This window comes from Ricinus communis, chromosome 5, assembly GCF_019578655.1.
Source record: "Ricinus communis isolate WT05 ecotype wild-type chromosome 5, ASM1957865v1, whole genome shotgun sequence".
NCBI lineage: Eukaryota > Viridiplantae > Streptophyta > Magnoliopsida > Malpighiales > Euphorbiaceae > Ricinus > Ricinus communis.
The window spans coordinates 557,816-571,663 of record NC_063260.1 but is presented as its reverse complement, the minus strand read 5'-3'; the positions used below and the strand labels follow the sequence as shown (position 1 = coordinate 571,663).

General features: G+C 31.6%; 2 protein-coding genes across 2 annotated transcripts; both read right to left on the bottom strand.

Moving 5' to 3' along the window:
* Positions 1–1,482: 1,482 nt before the first annotated feature.
* LOC8279127 lies at positions 1,483–10,373 on the bottom strand. The gene is made up of 18 exons (XM_048374596.1): positions 10,216–10,373; positions 10,024–10,112; positions 9,836–9,927; positions 9,444–9,482; positions 9,313–9,369; positions 8,462–8,536; positions 7,603–7,668; positions 7,195–7,237; positions 6,453–6,498; positions 4,902–4,995; positions 4,686–4,738; positions 4,492–4,576; positions 4,313–4,415; positions 4,145–4,237; positions 3,179–3,245; positions 2,763–2,829; positions 2,553–2,606; positions 1,483–1,869 (listed from the first exon to the last, which is right to left on the bottom strand). Exons 2-18 carry the CDS (start codon positions 10,085–10,087, stop codon positions 1,729–1,731), a joined length of 1,239 nt encoding a protein of 412 aa, XP_048230553.1. The 5' UTR covers positions 10,088–10,112; positions 10,216–10,373; the 3' UTR covers positions 1,483–1,728.
* Positions 10,374–12,496: 2,123 nt separating this feature from the next.
* LOC8279129 (dehydrin Xero 1) lies at positions 12,497–13,402 on the bottom strand. Its single transcript, XM_002521469.3, has 2 exons — positions 13,090–13,402; positions 12,497–12,918 (listed from the first exon to the last, which is right to left on the bottom strand). The coding sequence occupies exons 1-2, from the start codon at positions 13,279–13,281 to the stop codon at positions 12,661–12,663; spliced, it is 450 nt and encodes a 149-aa protein (XP_002521515.1). The 5' UTR covers positions 13,282–13,402; the 3' UTR covers positions 12,497–12,660.
* Between the last annotated feature and the right edge of the window lie 446 nt (positions 13,403–13,848).

Here is a 13,848-nt window from a genome sequence, read left to right as displayed (position 1 = left end):
TACAACAAGAATATCTTATTCTGCCTAGCTTTTTTGACTGTTCCTTTTAACAACTTTTCTCCCAAAAGCTCATGGCATGCAATACTGTAAGCTGTATCACCCAATTGAACCAGTGACCCTTTTGTTGAGAATGAGAAATTATTCTGGCCAATTATGGATATGGGTCATTCTACATTTTTGATACCAATGGAAACTTAAATTCTATATATTGGGATATGACCTGATCTTCAAAAGGTGTTGTGATATAACCTTCCCCTAGATCTTTATGTTATTTGGGTTAAATTTACTTTTGATTCAGCCATGGTCTTATCTTCCCCAGTACTTGACATTTGTGTCAAATTTACTTGGTCTTGGAGATGAGATTTCCAATTTGCCATTTCCATACAAAGTTTAGAGGTAACATTGCCATGGAGGAAAGAAGAAAGAAAAGAAATAAAAATAAAAATAATCACACCATTGATTTTTATATGAATGTCAAGGCTGGAGAACATAAAAATATTTTCTCTAAACCAATCACGCAATGACCTTACTGATATTTTTATTTTATAAAAATTAAAAAGTTATTAATTTTAAAATCTTTTTATTTGTCGTCTCTTAATATTGTTTAAAATTTATCATATTAAAACACATGTTAGGAAAAATTCATTTTTAATCTCCTGAACTTTTCTGTTTTATTTTATTAAGCATTTAAGGTTTTAATTTATTTTTTTGAGCCTTTACACTCTTACTTTTACTTTTATTGTGAACTTTTTATACATATTACATTAAACTTTTATTTATTCTATTGAGCCATTTTACTTTTATGTTTACTTGATTAAGAACTATTAAATCTTTAATATAAATAAAAATAAAATATAAAAACTCAATAAAATAAAATAAAACTTGAAAAATAAAAAAATTAAAAATATATTTTCTCTATATTTTATTATCTTCACAATAATATATGTAAGGTTATGATTAAGCATTTCTTCACAATAATATATGTAAGGTTATGATTAAGCATTTTGTGTAATTTACTGCTCATTAAAGATCCAATAATTTTTTTAAGAAAAACCCATGACATTGCACCTAATAATTTGCCGTTCCTACCTAAGAATTTTATAGTATCTCGACTGAAGGAAAACGTAAAATCCAACTGGTAGCTCCTTGCAAATTAGATTGAAATGAGGAATAAGTTTTCCTGGTGCACACACAATTTGTCTAGATTTAAAATAGAAAATAAGTAAATGTATAAAAAGTCTTCTTTGCCAGTTGTGTTCTCAGTGAAGAGTGGACCACCAAAAAGGCACACCTCCTAATTCAGGAACTACACCACTACTAACTGAACTATTCTGAAGGATCTTTTTTCAATAAATCAATTCATTATGCCATTTATTTCTAACTAGAGAATGTAATCATGAATGCTGTACTGCCTATTCACACTGCAATCAACATATAATTTCATTTCAGACCATCATGATGGCAAATCTTGCAAAAAAGGAATAGAATAATTAGTCCCTTCTCCAAAAGCCTCGTTGCATTACAGGGAAATTTGAGAAGACGGGACTTGCCAAGTCTGAAAGCCTGATTAACACCTTAAACATCACCTCCTGTTTACAAATTTCGTTCAGACAAACAAAGAATCTACTACAAATTTGTTCTGTGCACATCTGTTATATTTATGTTTTCAGTTTGATCCTCATAAATTTGTAAATGTTGCTAAGACTTGACTGAGTTAAGATGCAAAGTTTAAATTGAACCGTATTTCTTTTCACTTGTTCTCCATGTTCCTTGAGCAGAAGCTGAAGGTTGTTCCCAGGAGGATTCTGCTCGTGAGTAGCCGCTGTTGATGTCTTCTGCTCGTGGGTACCCATTCCCTTCACCACTTGCCTATTTATACAAATTAAAAGAACTGTCAGAGACCCTGCACATACAGTACTAAAATATGGTGCTAAATTCCACATTATTGCGTCGTGTTTCTTCACTTTACGAGGTCTACCTATATGATGAACAAAAGCATTTGGATGGACCTAAAAGATGCTCAAAATTTCGGCTGCAATGAAGTACTTCAGAAACAGCAAGCAAAATACTGCTAGCTTTGCAGCTTAGACTAACCATTTCATAGTGTTTAGAATGAGACAATTCCATAATTTTTTCATACAAATTTGTTATTTTTTCTTAACATATTGTTTCATTTCAATTTAATCAGATTCTAGATATTAATGCATAGAATACCAAAGAGGACAATTTATTGCCAAATTAATTCTTCAGTAGAATTCATTTATGCAATATAACACTTCCTGATTATACTTCCAACTTGATAATAAGACCTGAGAAACCTAAATGTCACTCTAAAGGAAGAGAGTACAAGATTTCACCACCTCTTAGAGGTGTTGCTTTCATCCACAGATTACTACCATAAAAATATTAGGTTTGGCCACATTGGCCTGTTAACAAAGACTACCAAATTTTGACATTTAGTCCACATCTGCGCAGCTAATTCTAAACCATTAGTGTTCAAATAATAATTTTCAGGAACCAATTATTTGTCAGAATGGATTATGTATACTCACAATTTCTAAGCACGCAGATACTACTGTCATGCCTGGCAACGCATCAATCCCCCGCTGCATTCAGATGCATACCAATAGATTATAATGGATATACATTTCACAGATATGGAAGAAAAAATGAAAAGCTATAGACTATCAGATGCTTCCAAACAAAATAGAAATAAAAGCTGGATGCTACTTAATGCTGGTAATGAAAGCAAGGAAGGCTACCAGGTGTTCCACACGTGTCTTGTATATAAATCCCGCACAACAAAAGAGTGTTGTTGAGACAAAGAATCTGCTCCATGTCAATTTTAAAAAATCAAAATTCAGAATGAATAAAGAAATAACAATAAAGTTTGTAAATGCCACAACGGACAATGACATTTTTTAGTTGTTGAACAAAATGACAGGTGCCTGCCTATTATGAATAACACAGAACAATGCCATGTCAGTCATATGTGAAAAATCATGACTATATTCATGACCTTCAACTAGTTTAAACACACAATGGACAATCTGCAAGTTTGGAAAAGCTATTACGACAGGGACTGAGAGCCCACATTATATATATTTCTTGTATGTTTACTATGTAAAATAAATGAACACGAGCTTCAAAACTATGGAATTAAAAAAAGATTCCATACATGCAAGATAGAACCCCAAATATCGCCCATCCTCGTCTTGAGTCTTCCCCCTGAACCTGTCTGCGTTCTGCAAAATTGGCACAAACAAGGCTAGGTCTTTAGCAAAACTAGAAACTTGAGCAAAAACCAGGAGGAAGAAAAAAGGATTGGAACTGACAAACGGGCTTGGGAAGAACTCATTCCCAAAAGCCAGCTCAAAGGAAGAGGCCGCCCAATCCACATATATACACCATACGCCAAGCAACTAGCCGATGTAGGACAAATACAACTTCTAACAGAAACTACAGTAGAAGATAGTATGAAGTCTTGGAAGACATTGGCAGTACACAACAAATTCCACTGTCACCTTCTCTTACCACATATCAAATAATAGATAGGATGGTATAGGAAAGGAAAAGAGGAAGCTATATGAGTTACCTTTCTTTAGAGATTAATAATGAGATGGGAAAATAAAGGATAAGAAGGGATTTGATATCTCTTCAAACTCAATTTTTTACTCCCACAAAATTGAGAGAAGAACAATTACCCCTCCATCAACTTTAAATCTATTTCCAAATATGACTGTTACACCCTTAACTCTTATTAACCTTTCCAATTCCTCAAAACTTCCAAATATAGGGAATTATTTGACCTGTCATTTCTTTTCTTTCCTATCTCATGGATTAACTGCTATTCTATCTTTTCCTATCCTACTAAAACTCTCAAACTAAGTTAATGAACTATCAATTAGATTTAGTGGGCCATCCAGGGGGGTTATTTTCATATAGCATATTGTAGACATCCAGCCAACTATATAAGTCAACTACGTTATAATGCAAGCAATAGGTTAACTACAAGATGGTTCTCATCTCTTATCATAAAAGGTGTTCTGGAAAGAAATTGTCCAAGATCATAATAAAGGACTCAACTGATGGTAAGATTATTACAACTGGGTACTTTTTCTCTAAGAAAGCAATATAAGCTTACCACACATTTTTGCAAGAAAAAACTGAACAGGCTCATAACCCTCTATTGGGATTGTGACATTAACTTCATATGGTGCATGACGGACCTCCTGACCTTTAAAAGTTAGAAATACAAGTTAAGAATTGATAAAAAATTATAAAATTAAACAACAGCTTAGGAAAGCCATACATGTCCATTCCAGAATTAACATTGTAGGTGACAAAGTTGTAGGTGGAGTCCCAGTGGCACCTGAGCCTGATAACCTAACCTCTAGTCCTTTCTCTGGAAGAACCTGAGAAAGTAATCAGTTTATTAAGCACACATATTCACAAATAGCAGGTTAGATGCAATGGACAGACTGAAGGTACCTTTATAATGGGTTTTTGCACCAAAGTAGAAACAGAAGCAATTGCAGTCATATAAAGGGTAACATGAGTTTGTTCAGTGCTGAAGCTGCAAAATGGAAATGTCTAATATCCACAGTGGAACAATCATGGAAAATTAATAACTAAATTAGGAAGAGTTCTCACTAGAGTGATGGAAATGAAATTAAAAGGATTACCTGAAGTCCAGGTGAGACTTTTCGTAACCTAGTTGAGTAAAGCCATTATAAACCTACACATTCACAAAGAAGAAAACTTCCATTTAACTTTTTAAAAGAAAAAAGAAAGCAGATTGAAGTTTAATTAGAAAGCGCAAAAGAGGTGCTGATCCATCTGAATTCTCAAGTGATCTAAGATCTTTTGTTTCTGCATATAACGGAGACATGATTTCTTACAATTTCCCACGATCGCGGATGAAATCCAACAGTGAAGCCTTCAAATACTCGTGGGCCTGGTTTCTCACATGGAACAGAAAGGTCAACAACAACTCTGAAAAAAGCAAAAGCAGCTGTGCGTTAGGAGAAGAAACTTTGCAGTTCTACTAATCATATCCAAAATTATATGAAGAGAAAAAGAAAGTCTCAACCCTTGTCTTAAAGAGGAGAAGCAATTCAAAGTATAACATAAAAGAAAATGTTGAAAAGTAATTCAGAGTATTGCTGTAATTCTTGAAGCCATCAACAGATTGTTTTTTATAATTTCTTTCCAATTGTTCTCTTTCAAATATTCGAAAGCATTATTGTTTTTAGGATCTGGATCCATTATTCATTTTCCTCAAGATTGTTTTTTATAATTTCTTTCCAATTATTCCCTTTCAAATAGTTTTCCTCAAGAGTAAGAATTTCCCATCAATAAGCAGTATATGCAATTGGTATCCAATTATCTGTCCAGCATAACAGCCTATGTCCCTTCTGCAGCAATGCTCGTCAGAGGCTATGATGCATGGAAACTCTGGCAGAACAACGCTTCTGCATTTTTAGAAATGTTATGGAAACAGGAAACTCCAAGAAACATTGCCAAAATGTTTCAGGGCTGTTTAAGTAAGTTCTCAAAATTAAAAACCCATTTCTAGATCAGAAACGTTAAATAAATAAATAACATATAAGTGTTTCCGCATTTTTAGCTCTAAAATTATTTCTATTAAGAGTACTCATTGTTATTATGTATTTTCTAAACACTTTTTTTCTTGTTCTTAAAGACTTGAATTGTTCTTTTTTCCTTAATATTGTTCTTTTTAAATATTGATTGATGGTAATTATATCTGAATAAGTGATATTTAAAAATATTTATATACAAAATTTATATTTATATATATACCTCTATATATTTAAAATTCATATACATATACTCCCAGCTCTTTAAAGTTTACATGTTCCCCCCATGTTTTTGTTTCCTATATTTTTTAAGAATGCAATTTGCCGCATCTGTTTCCAGATTTTGCCGTTTTCGTGCTACATAGATCAGAGGCATTATGCTATTGCTTCAACTGAATAATTTAAGATTTCTAGCATAGCATCTTATGTTTTAGTACCCATATGTCTAGCATATAACATTGTGTAATCCATGTTTCTACATATCTTGCTCATAGCCAAAAAAGCAATGCATAATCTTATATCAAAAGCTTCAAAATATAGCATTCATTAATACCTAAAATCATATGCAAAAGGATTTGGTATCAGCATGTTTGCAAGGATTACCTTCCTAATTGTTTCACCTCTGGCGAGTGGAAATATTTGTCATGTTTAACTTTTTTGTTGAATGATAAAGATTGAAAAATAAAGCAGTTCACATGGAGTTCATATTCTATGAATCTTTGTCACATAAAGTCCAAATCTCAGGTGAAAGGTATCATAGAGGGGACAGTCAGAGCAAGAAAGTAACTCTGGGCTACAGCTAAAGAGCACATTAATCAGTACAAAATGGGATTCGAGGCATCAAGTACAGACCTGCAATCTGACTCGTAAGTAACATTGCATATGCATCCAAGTCCACCTGAGATAAGAAAATAAAGCAATGACAATGCTTTTTTATTAATCAGGAAACATTTTAGAGTGGCAGGCAATGCATAACAATGGTCATAGATATAAGAGTTGCAGAAAGATTAAAAAAAAGAACTATAAAAGTAATGCAGTTAAGAAATAAATCCAAAACTTAATGAGTACCTTAACCAAGAAAGAGCCTAGCAGACTAGAGCTACAACCTTTATATCAATAATGTATCTCAGCTCACATCTAGCCATGTCAAAGATCAGGCTCAATCTGGCTAATGACAGTTCTAGGAATAACTTGCTTAGGAAAACATATTACAGCAATAGAGCACTCATATAGCAATTCTGTTCTCTTGTTACATGCAAGCATCAGCAACTAATATAGCTAAAACCAATATTTAAATTATCCATTTAAATGTTTCAAATATTATCAAAATAGATTTTAAGCGTGCATCAACCTTCTCTACATGACCAGTTACTTTGATGCTGAATAGCTATTTCAACTTTTTAATTTTCACTGAATTTCAAGGTTCTGTAATTGTACTGCCTAATGAATTCGGGTACAACCAAGGAGAGGGTTCAAAGCATTTACCAAAATTAAATCCTTCATCATGTAATAAAAGAAAGTATAACTACCAATTATTTTACATGAAGAAAATATAAATTAAGATTAAGAAAAGAAAAGAAAAAGCATTCACAACCTTTGCATCGTCCATCTAAACAATTTCCACATATGATATTGACCTGAAATAGCACAAGACAGACAAATATAAAACTTGTACGGAAGCATAAGGACAACCGAAGGCATGCTTAAACAAATGATTTAAAGGTATATACACTTCTTATACAAGTCACACCATATTTTATAGGGAGTGATGGGCATTTGTTGAAAAAAGTTTCATATTATAAGTTGTGTTATCCATACATCTTAGTTTGTCTAACAGATGCTCACGAAGTTGATATCTCCTTATCTATTTATAACCTTTTTTTGCAAAGAGTTGCCAGGGTTGGGTTGATAATCGGGAAAAAATTCAACAAAAAAGACTAACCTGAGCTGTATGTTCCAGTTTATCATAACTAGTGGAAAAAGCTTTAACACTAGAACTAACCTGAGCCGTACGTCCCAGTTTGTCATAACTAAGCTCACAATTGACCAGATCACCATTGTAAAAACCCTGGCCAAGTAACAAACAGAAAAATTTATATGATACAGAAAATTATATGATTAAATTACTGGTTAATAAGTTTAGCATGACTCATTATCTCGGGAAAATGCAGCTTATATATATTAGCCAGCCAAACATTCTAGATCAGCTTGTCTTCCTCTGCCCACATCAGTCAGCAGAAGTGAAATTTCTCATAATCATGGATGAGAGAATATGATGAAGCAATGATAGAAACATGGAAGAGGATCCAGAATAAAAATTAAACAAGTTTCATCTGAGTTTTTGAAAGCAAAATAATTGCAGATTTAACCTCTACTCTCAACAAAATAATTGCAGTGCAATGGTCCTGTAAGACTCTTTTTGTCTTGTAATTGGTGTATGACCCATCTTATTCACAAAATGGGGAGTAAAATTAGATCAAGATAATTTTTTCCAAACACTAGCTCAAAAATATTGACTACAAATTATTTAATTTTAACACCAAGGACCAGTATAGCACTCTCTTCTGTTTCAATATCATTCTCTTCATTCTAAACTTTACTCATGTAAGGATTCAAGATCCTTTTGAGTTTAACTAATTCACGTGACTTAGAAAACACTGATAATGCAACTTATTACTTCAAAAGTAAAGACCACTCTTTCTTGTACTGAAATTGCATTCTCTTCATTCTAAACTTTCTTCATATTAGAGTTCAAGATCCTTTAACTAATTCATGTGAATGATCCTGTGTCTGCCACCCAGATCAATATGCCTTGGTTTTTCTTAGTGCAAACAGTGTTTTACAATTAAAATAATGCCTACCTGAATAAAATTAGCATGTCCTGAACCAGCAGTGAAATAGTTGAACTTATCAAATCGACCAAAATCCACATATCCCTGCATGGTTATTTGAAGCTCAGAGATTATCAATCTTACCTATATTAAAAAGAAGTGTATGATGTACATGGTGGTAATACAGAAATTTAAATACATATAGAGCTTTCAAATACAGATTGAAAGTAATTAACAGTCCTGCATACAGCCACTTCTGCAACAATGGCAGTCATTGCTGAGAATGTAATCTGCAATAATATAACTCCTGTTTACAGCAAGGTTTCCAAGTCGACCACATGAATTCCAACTATCTGAAAAATAACTAATAGTAATCCCATTTGGCAATCTTTCAGTAACATAAAATATTTTTCTCTGGCAAACAATACTCCTAGTTCTTTTAAGGTAATTCAGAATTTCATATCACTGGTAGAAAAAGTTTTGAATTGAGAACAGGCTGATAGCCAATTAAATGTCAGAATGATGATATTCTGAAGTTTCATTATAAACTGTATTTTCGTCCACAACCATAACCTAACATCAAAGTAAAAACACTAAAGCTAAAAAGCATAGCCCAAAACTTTCACTAGTTCAATGATTACACATAATTAAAATTTCAAGCAATGGACAAGATATAGTGGTTAAGTTTGGTGAATTGGATTGAAGTCTTTACTACATGTATTGAATAATTTAAAAATATAAAACTAAAACACAGAAAATCTTTTGTTTGCATCAACAATTTCATAAATGAAAGAAGAACCCAGAACAGAAAATTATGAAACCAAACCAAGAGAAAAGGAGCATGATGGTAAAGTACATGAGAACATGGTGTTATTGACTACCGTTTGTGATCGTTTCTCAACGTCTTTGCAAAATCGAACCACTAAGTCGGTATTTTCCTGCACCAAGATAATGTTATAGCACAGTATCCTCTGGATAGACCTCCACGAGTAGCAGAGTCAAAAGGAAATACCTTTTCTTCATACTCAAAATGCTGCCCAATCCAGCTGCTCTAATAACAAATTAAGAGAAAAGCACATTGAACAAATATTGACTTAAAATAAATTCAATTGAAACATATAAAGGAGCAGACAATATACTCAAAACAAATACAAAAACCTATTTCACCTTCACTTGAAAGAATGAAACCCAGGGAGAGTAAATTACTATTTATGCATAACTAGCCACTCAAAAAGACCTAAAACAGAAGAAATTTCAACAATTTGAATTTGGAAAAAGAAAAATATCTGTCACTATAAGAAATCCTGAAGAACTAACAATTTTACTAAACAGTAAAACAGCTAACGACGAAAATTTTAGACATTTATTGCATAATCCTGCAAACCCATATCAGTTTCAGGATACAAAATCTACGAGGCGACTAGAATTATCAAGAACATAGCAACTGGAATTGGGTACAATAATTGATGCAGTCCCAAATGCCTGTACTATAATAACTGAGGGAAAAAAAAGAGAGAGAAATTGAATAACATTAGACAAGAATAAAAAAAAAATGAATAAGAGTTTAGCAAAAGGATCTAATGGTAACTGACCTGAGACTATTAAGAATAAGCAATGTAAAGAATGAACAGAACAACATAATCCTAGAGTCCCCATTACTTCCAGTTTATAAAAGCATGTCCTGTCCAATCAATGTGAAAATTTTGTGGACACTTTGATATACAGAGGCAGAGAGGGATAAGAAGAGTGAATCATGAGGATTAAACGGAAGGGAGACAAAATACCTGAAGAAGAAGAAAGAGGAAGATCTTTGCAAGCGAGGCTTCAAGGGGACAGTCGAGTCTATACTGTCTATATTGTAGTTTGTTAATTTTACATATATACTTAGCTCTAAAATCGTGATCTGCACCTTTTTTATAATTTAGCTTTTTTAAAAAAAAAATAATTGAGGGATGAGTATTTAAATTTGAGATTTTATTTAAATTATGAATTTATTTGTAATTATTTAATTAATAATAATAATTATTATTATTATTATTAATTATTATAATACATTCAAAAATTATAGTATTATATATATATATATATATCAAAAAATACAATGGTTAATTTTATTAATAAATTATAATTTTATGTTAAACATTTTAATGTGTAAATTATTATTTTGCATATTTTATTTTAGTTATAATGCTAATATTATAAGAAAATCTTCTATAATAAGTTATTACATATTATATTATATATATAATTTTTAGAAATCACAATCTGTAAAATACTCATCCATTTACAATCATCTAATCCAATTAAAATATATAACAATGTCTCAAATTTGAATAGAAATACTCGTATACCATTTGAATCTAATAAGAATTTATTTAATATATAATTATTAAATAAATTTTATAAATATTTAAATAGATAAAAGACATTTTACTTATTAAATACTTATCTACATAGATATTAGAGTAATTAAATAGATATCAGTTTACAAATCGTTTATAATAATTAAATTTTAAAAAATATTAGCAAAAAATTTATAAATTATAAACTATATAATTTTAAATAAAAATTTATAATCTTAAATTTTTTATTATTTTATTTAAAATATACAAAATATATTATTTAAGATATCAAATTTTAATGTATTTATTTAAATAATCGAGTTCGAAAAATAAATATGTAAAATTTTAATTTTGAAAACGACTCAAATGCGATATTTATGAATCTGTTTACAACTATTTGTATTCAGTTAGATCGGATGTCCAAAATACCCGCTGTCGGACTGGTATTTCCAGACCTAAAGAAAACTCATCCATTTCTCTATGCACGGTGGAGATGGGATTAGGGCTTATACAACCCTTCAACAAATCACTGCACTATGGGCTTCTTAAATATCCTTTTTAACACATGAACATAATGATTCAATAAAGGCAGCAAAATCATAGTTAAGAGCTACTGAATTTAATCTCTCCTACCAGACATGGAACGATGAAAACCTTGTGCTTTAAGGACAATAGCCTGGAGAGGAACTAAACCAAGAAAAGCCCTTTTATGGTAGTTATAAAACACAGCATATGTTCAAGGGCTTCATCCTCTTTTCCACATAAAGAACATAAATGGCGTTTTTGCTTGATGCCTTAGAGAAGAAGCAAAGATACTTTTGTGGGAAGTCTGTTTTCTGTGCACTTTCAAAGGAAGATTTTCAGTTTGCTAGTCAGTTTTGTTAGGATCAATTTCTTTTCAAAGGAAGATTTTCGTTATTATAGATTATTTATGTTTCTCATTTTCTTTTAGTACGGTGGCCGAAAATATCATAATTAATATTTTTATTTAATTAGTTTATTATTGAAAATATGTATAAATAAATAATTTTATTAATAAAATTCAATAATTACAAATATTATTATAATTATTATAATTATTTAACTACTAAAAATAATTCTCAAATAGTAATATTTACTATAAAACACAAAATTTTGACTATATACAAAATTAATATAAAATAATTAGTATGATCTTATAATATATCAAAATTCCAAAACAAAATTGATAAATTAAATTAAACAGCTCTATTTCAATTATATTTATTATAATAATTTTATAAATTAATATTCAAATTCTGAATTTTACTGATAAAATCTAATAATTCAAAACACCATAATTATAAATATAAAATTTTATATTTTATAGCAAATTATTATTATTTTCAAATCAATTTCCAAACAGCACTGAATTAAACACCTCTATTTCAGAACACTCTAATATGAGAAATTGCATTAAAGAGCTCTGATTCAAAACTCTAAAATAAAGCTTTCAGCAAAACCAATTAAAATTCAACCGGCCGCGGTTTTTTTTTTTTTTTTTTTTAAGTCTTCTACCAAACGCGGTAGAAACTTTGATATGTCTGTTCCATCTTTTAATTAGTAATTATATCTGGCTATAAAATTTTCACTCCTCCTTTTGGCCATATATGATTTGACTATAAAATGTTCATTCCATTTGGCCAAAGTACTTCTTTAGATATATAATTGACCATTAATTAAACAAGTAGTTATCAAAGCTAAATACACGAAACCAACCCAATAACGGTAAAATGCAAACGAAAGCTACAAAGTATACAAATTACCATAATTATACGCCGGCTGCATCTTTCTTAGCATAAGAAAGAGAACCCGAACTTATTGCCAACTATATAATATGTGCATATACATATAGGTCCCAAATAAGAACTAGTAGTTACGATGCTGTATGTTCTGCTCAGGGTAGTGCTGCTGTTGTTCGTCGCGGTGACCGCCGGGAAGCTTCTCCTTGATCTTTTCCATTACCCCCTTCTTCTCATGACCGTGTTGTTCTGCTGAACTGTAGCCACCTGGTGTAGTAGTAGAGGTCGCATGGGGCCTATCTTTTTTATGGCCAGGAAGCTTCTCCTTTATCTTTTCCTTCAGTCCTTTCTTCCTTCTCCCACCATGTTCATCATCTTCTTCTGACTGAAAGATTTCACAAAACACCCAAAATTAGAACTACAACTTCAGAATAGAGAATTTTCATTAACAAATTCATCCTGTTTCTTAGTTTCAAGATGACTTCTTACACCTAATTAGGAAGAACAATTAGAAAGCAGCAAACTCAAATTGTCAGCAGGTTCAGGTTTAACTTACAGAGCTGGATGAGCCACCAGAACGGTGAAGCTCGCCGGTAATTCCCTGGCCCTGGTGGTGCTGCTGTCCAACGCCGTACACGTCGGTACTACCAGAGTGACTGATTGGGTTGCCATACTGATCTGTTTGGGGAACTGGGTTACCGTATTTGTCATAGCGAACTTCACCATATTGGTGCTGGAATTCCGCCATTTTTCAAAGACAAAAACTGATCAGAAATAGTTACAAAGTACGACAGGCAAAACTTTCCCAACTCTGTTGAGGGAATTAAATACGATGATAGTGTTGGTGTCTGATCCGAAAGATTGAATTAAGTTGAAGACATATATAGAGGCGTTCTTACACTTACCTGCATGTCCTTCCATTCTTACACGTGCCTCGTGAGGTGGTATTTGCACTGACACGTTGCTCTCTTAGCCACGTGGAGCTTCCAGAAAAGGCAGAGTGTTTTCCGTTGGCGGCTGGAGAAAATTAGTCGGTTATCCGCTGGTGTAACGAACGTTGGCCTTTTTTTTTTTTCTTTTAAGATTTAACATTTTAAAGTTTTCTTTAATGGAGTTTTTAAATCTTTTATGATTTTCTTTTAATTTTTACTGTATTAGTTAATATGTTGATAATATTTATAAATTGATAACAAAGTAATAAGTCACTTTTAAATATTAGAATTGTTATTTAATTTAAAACGTATTAATATATTTATTAGGATTAATAACAAAAATAGTATTTTTTTTAGAAATTATTTTATATATGAAATGTAAT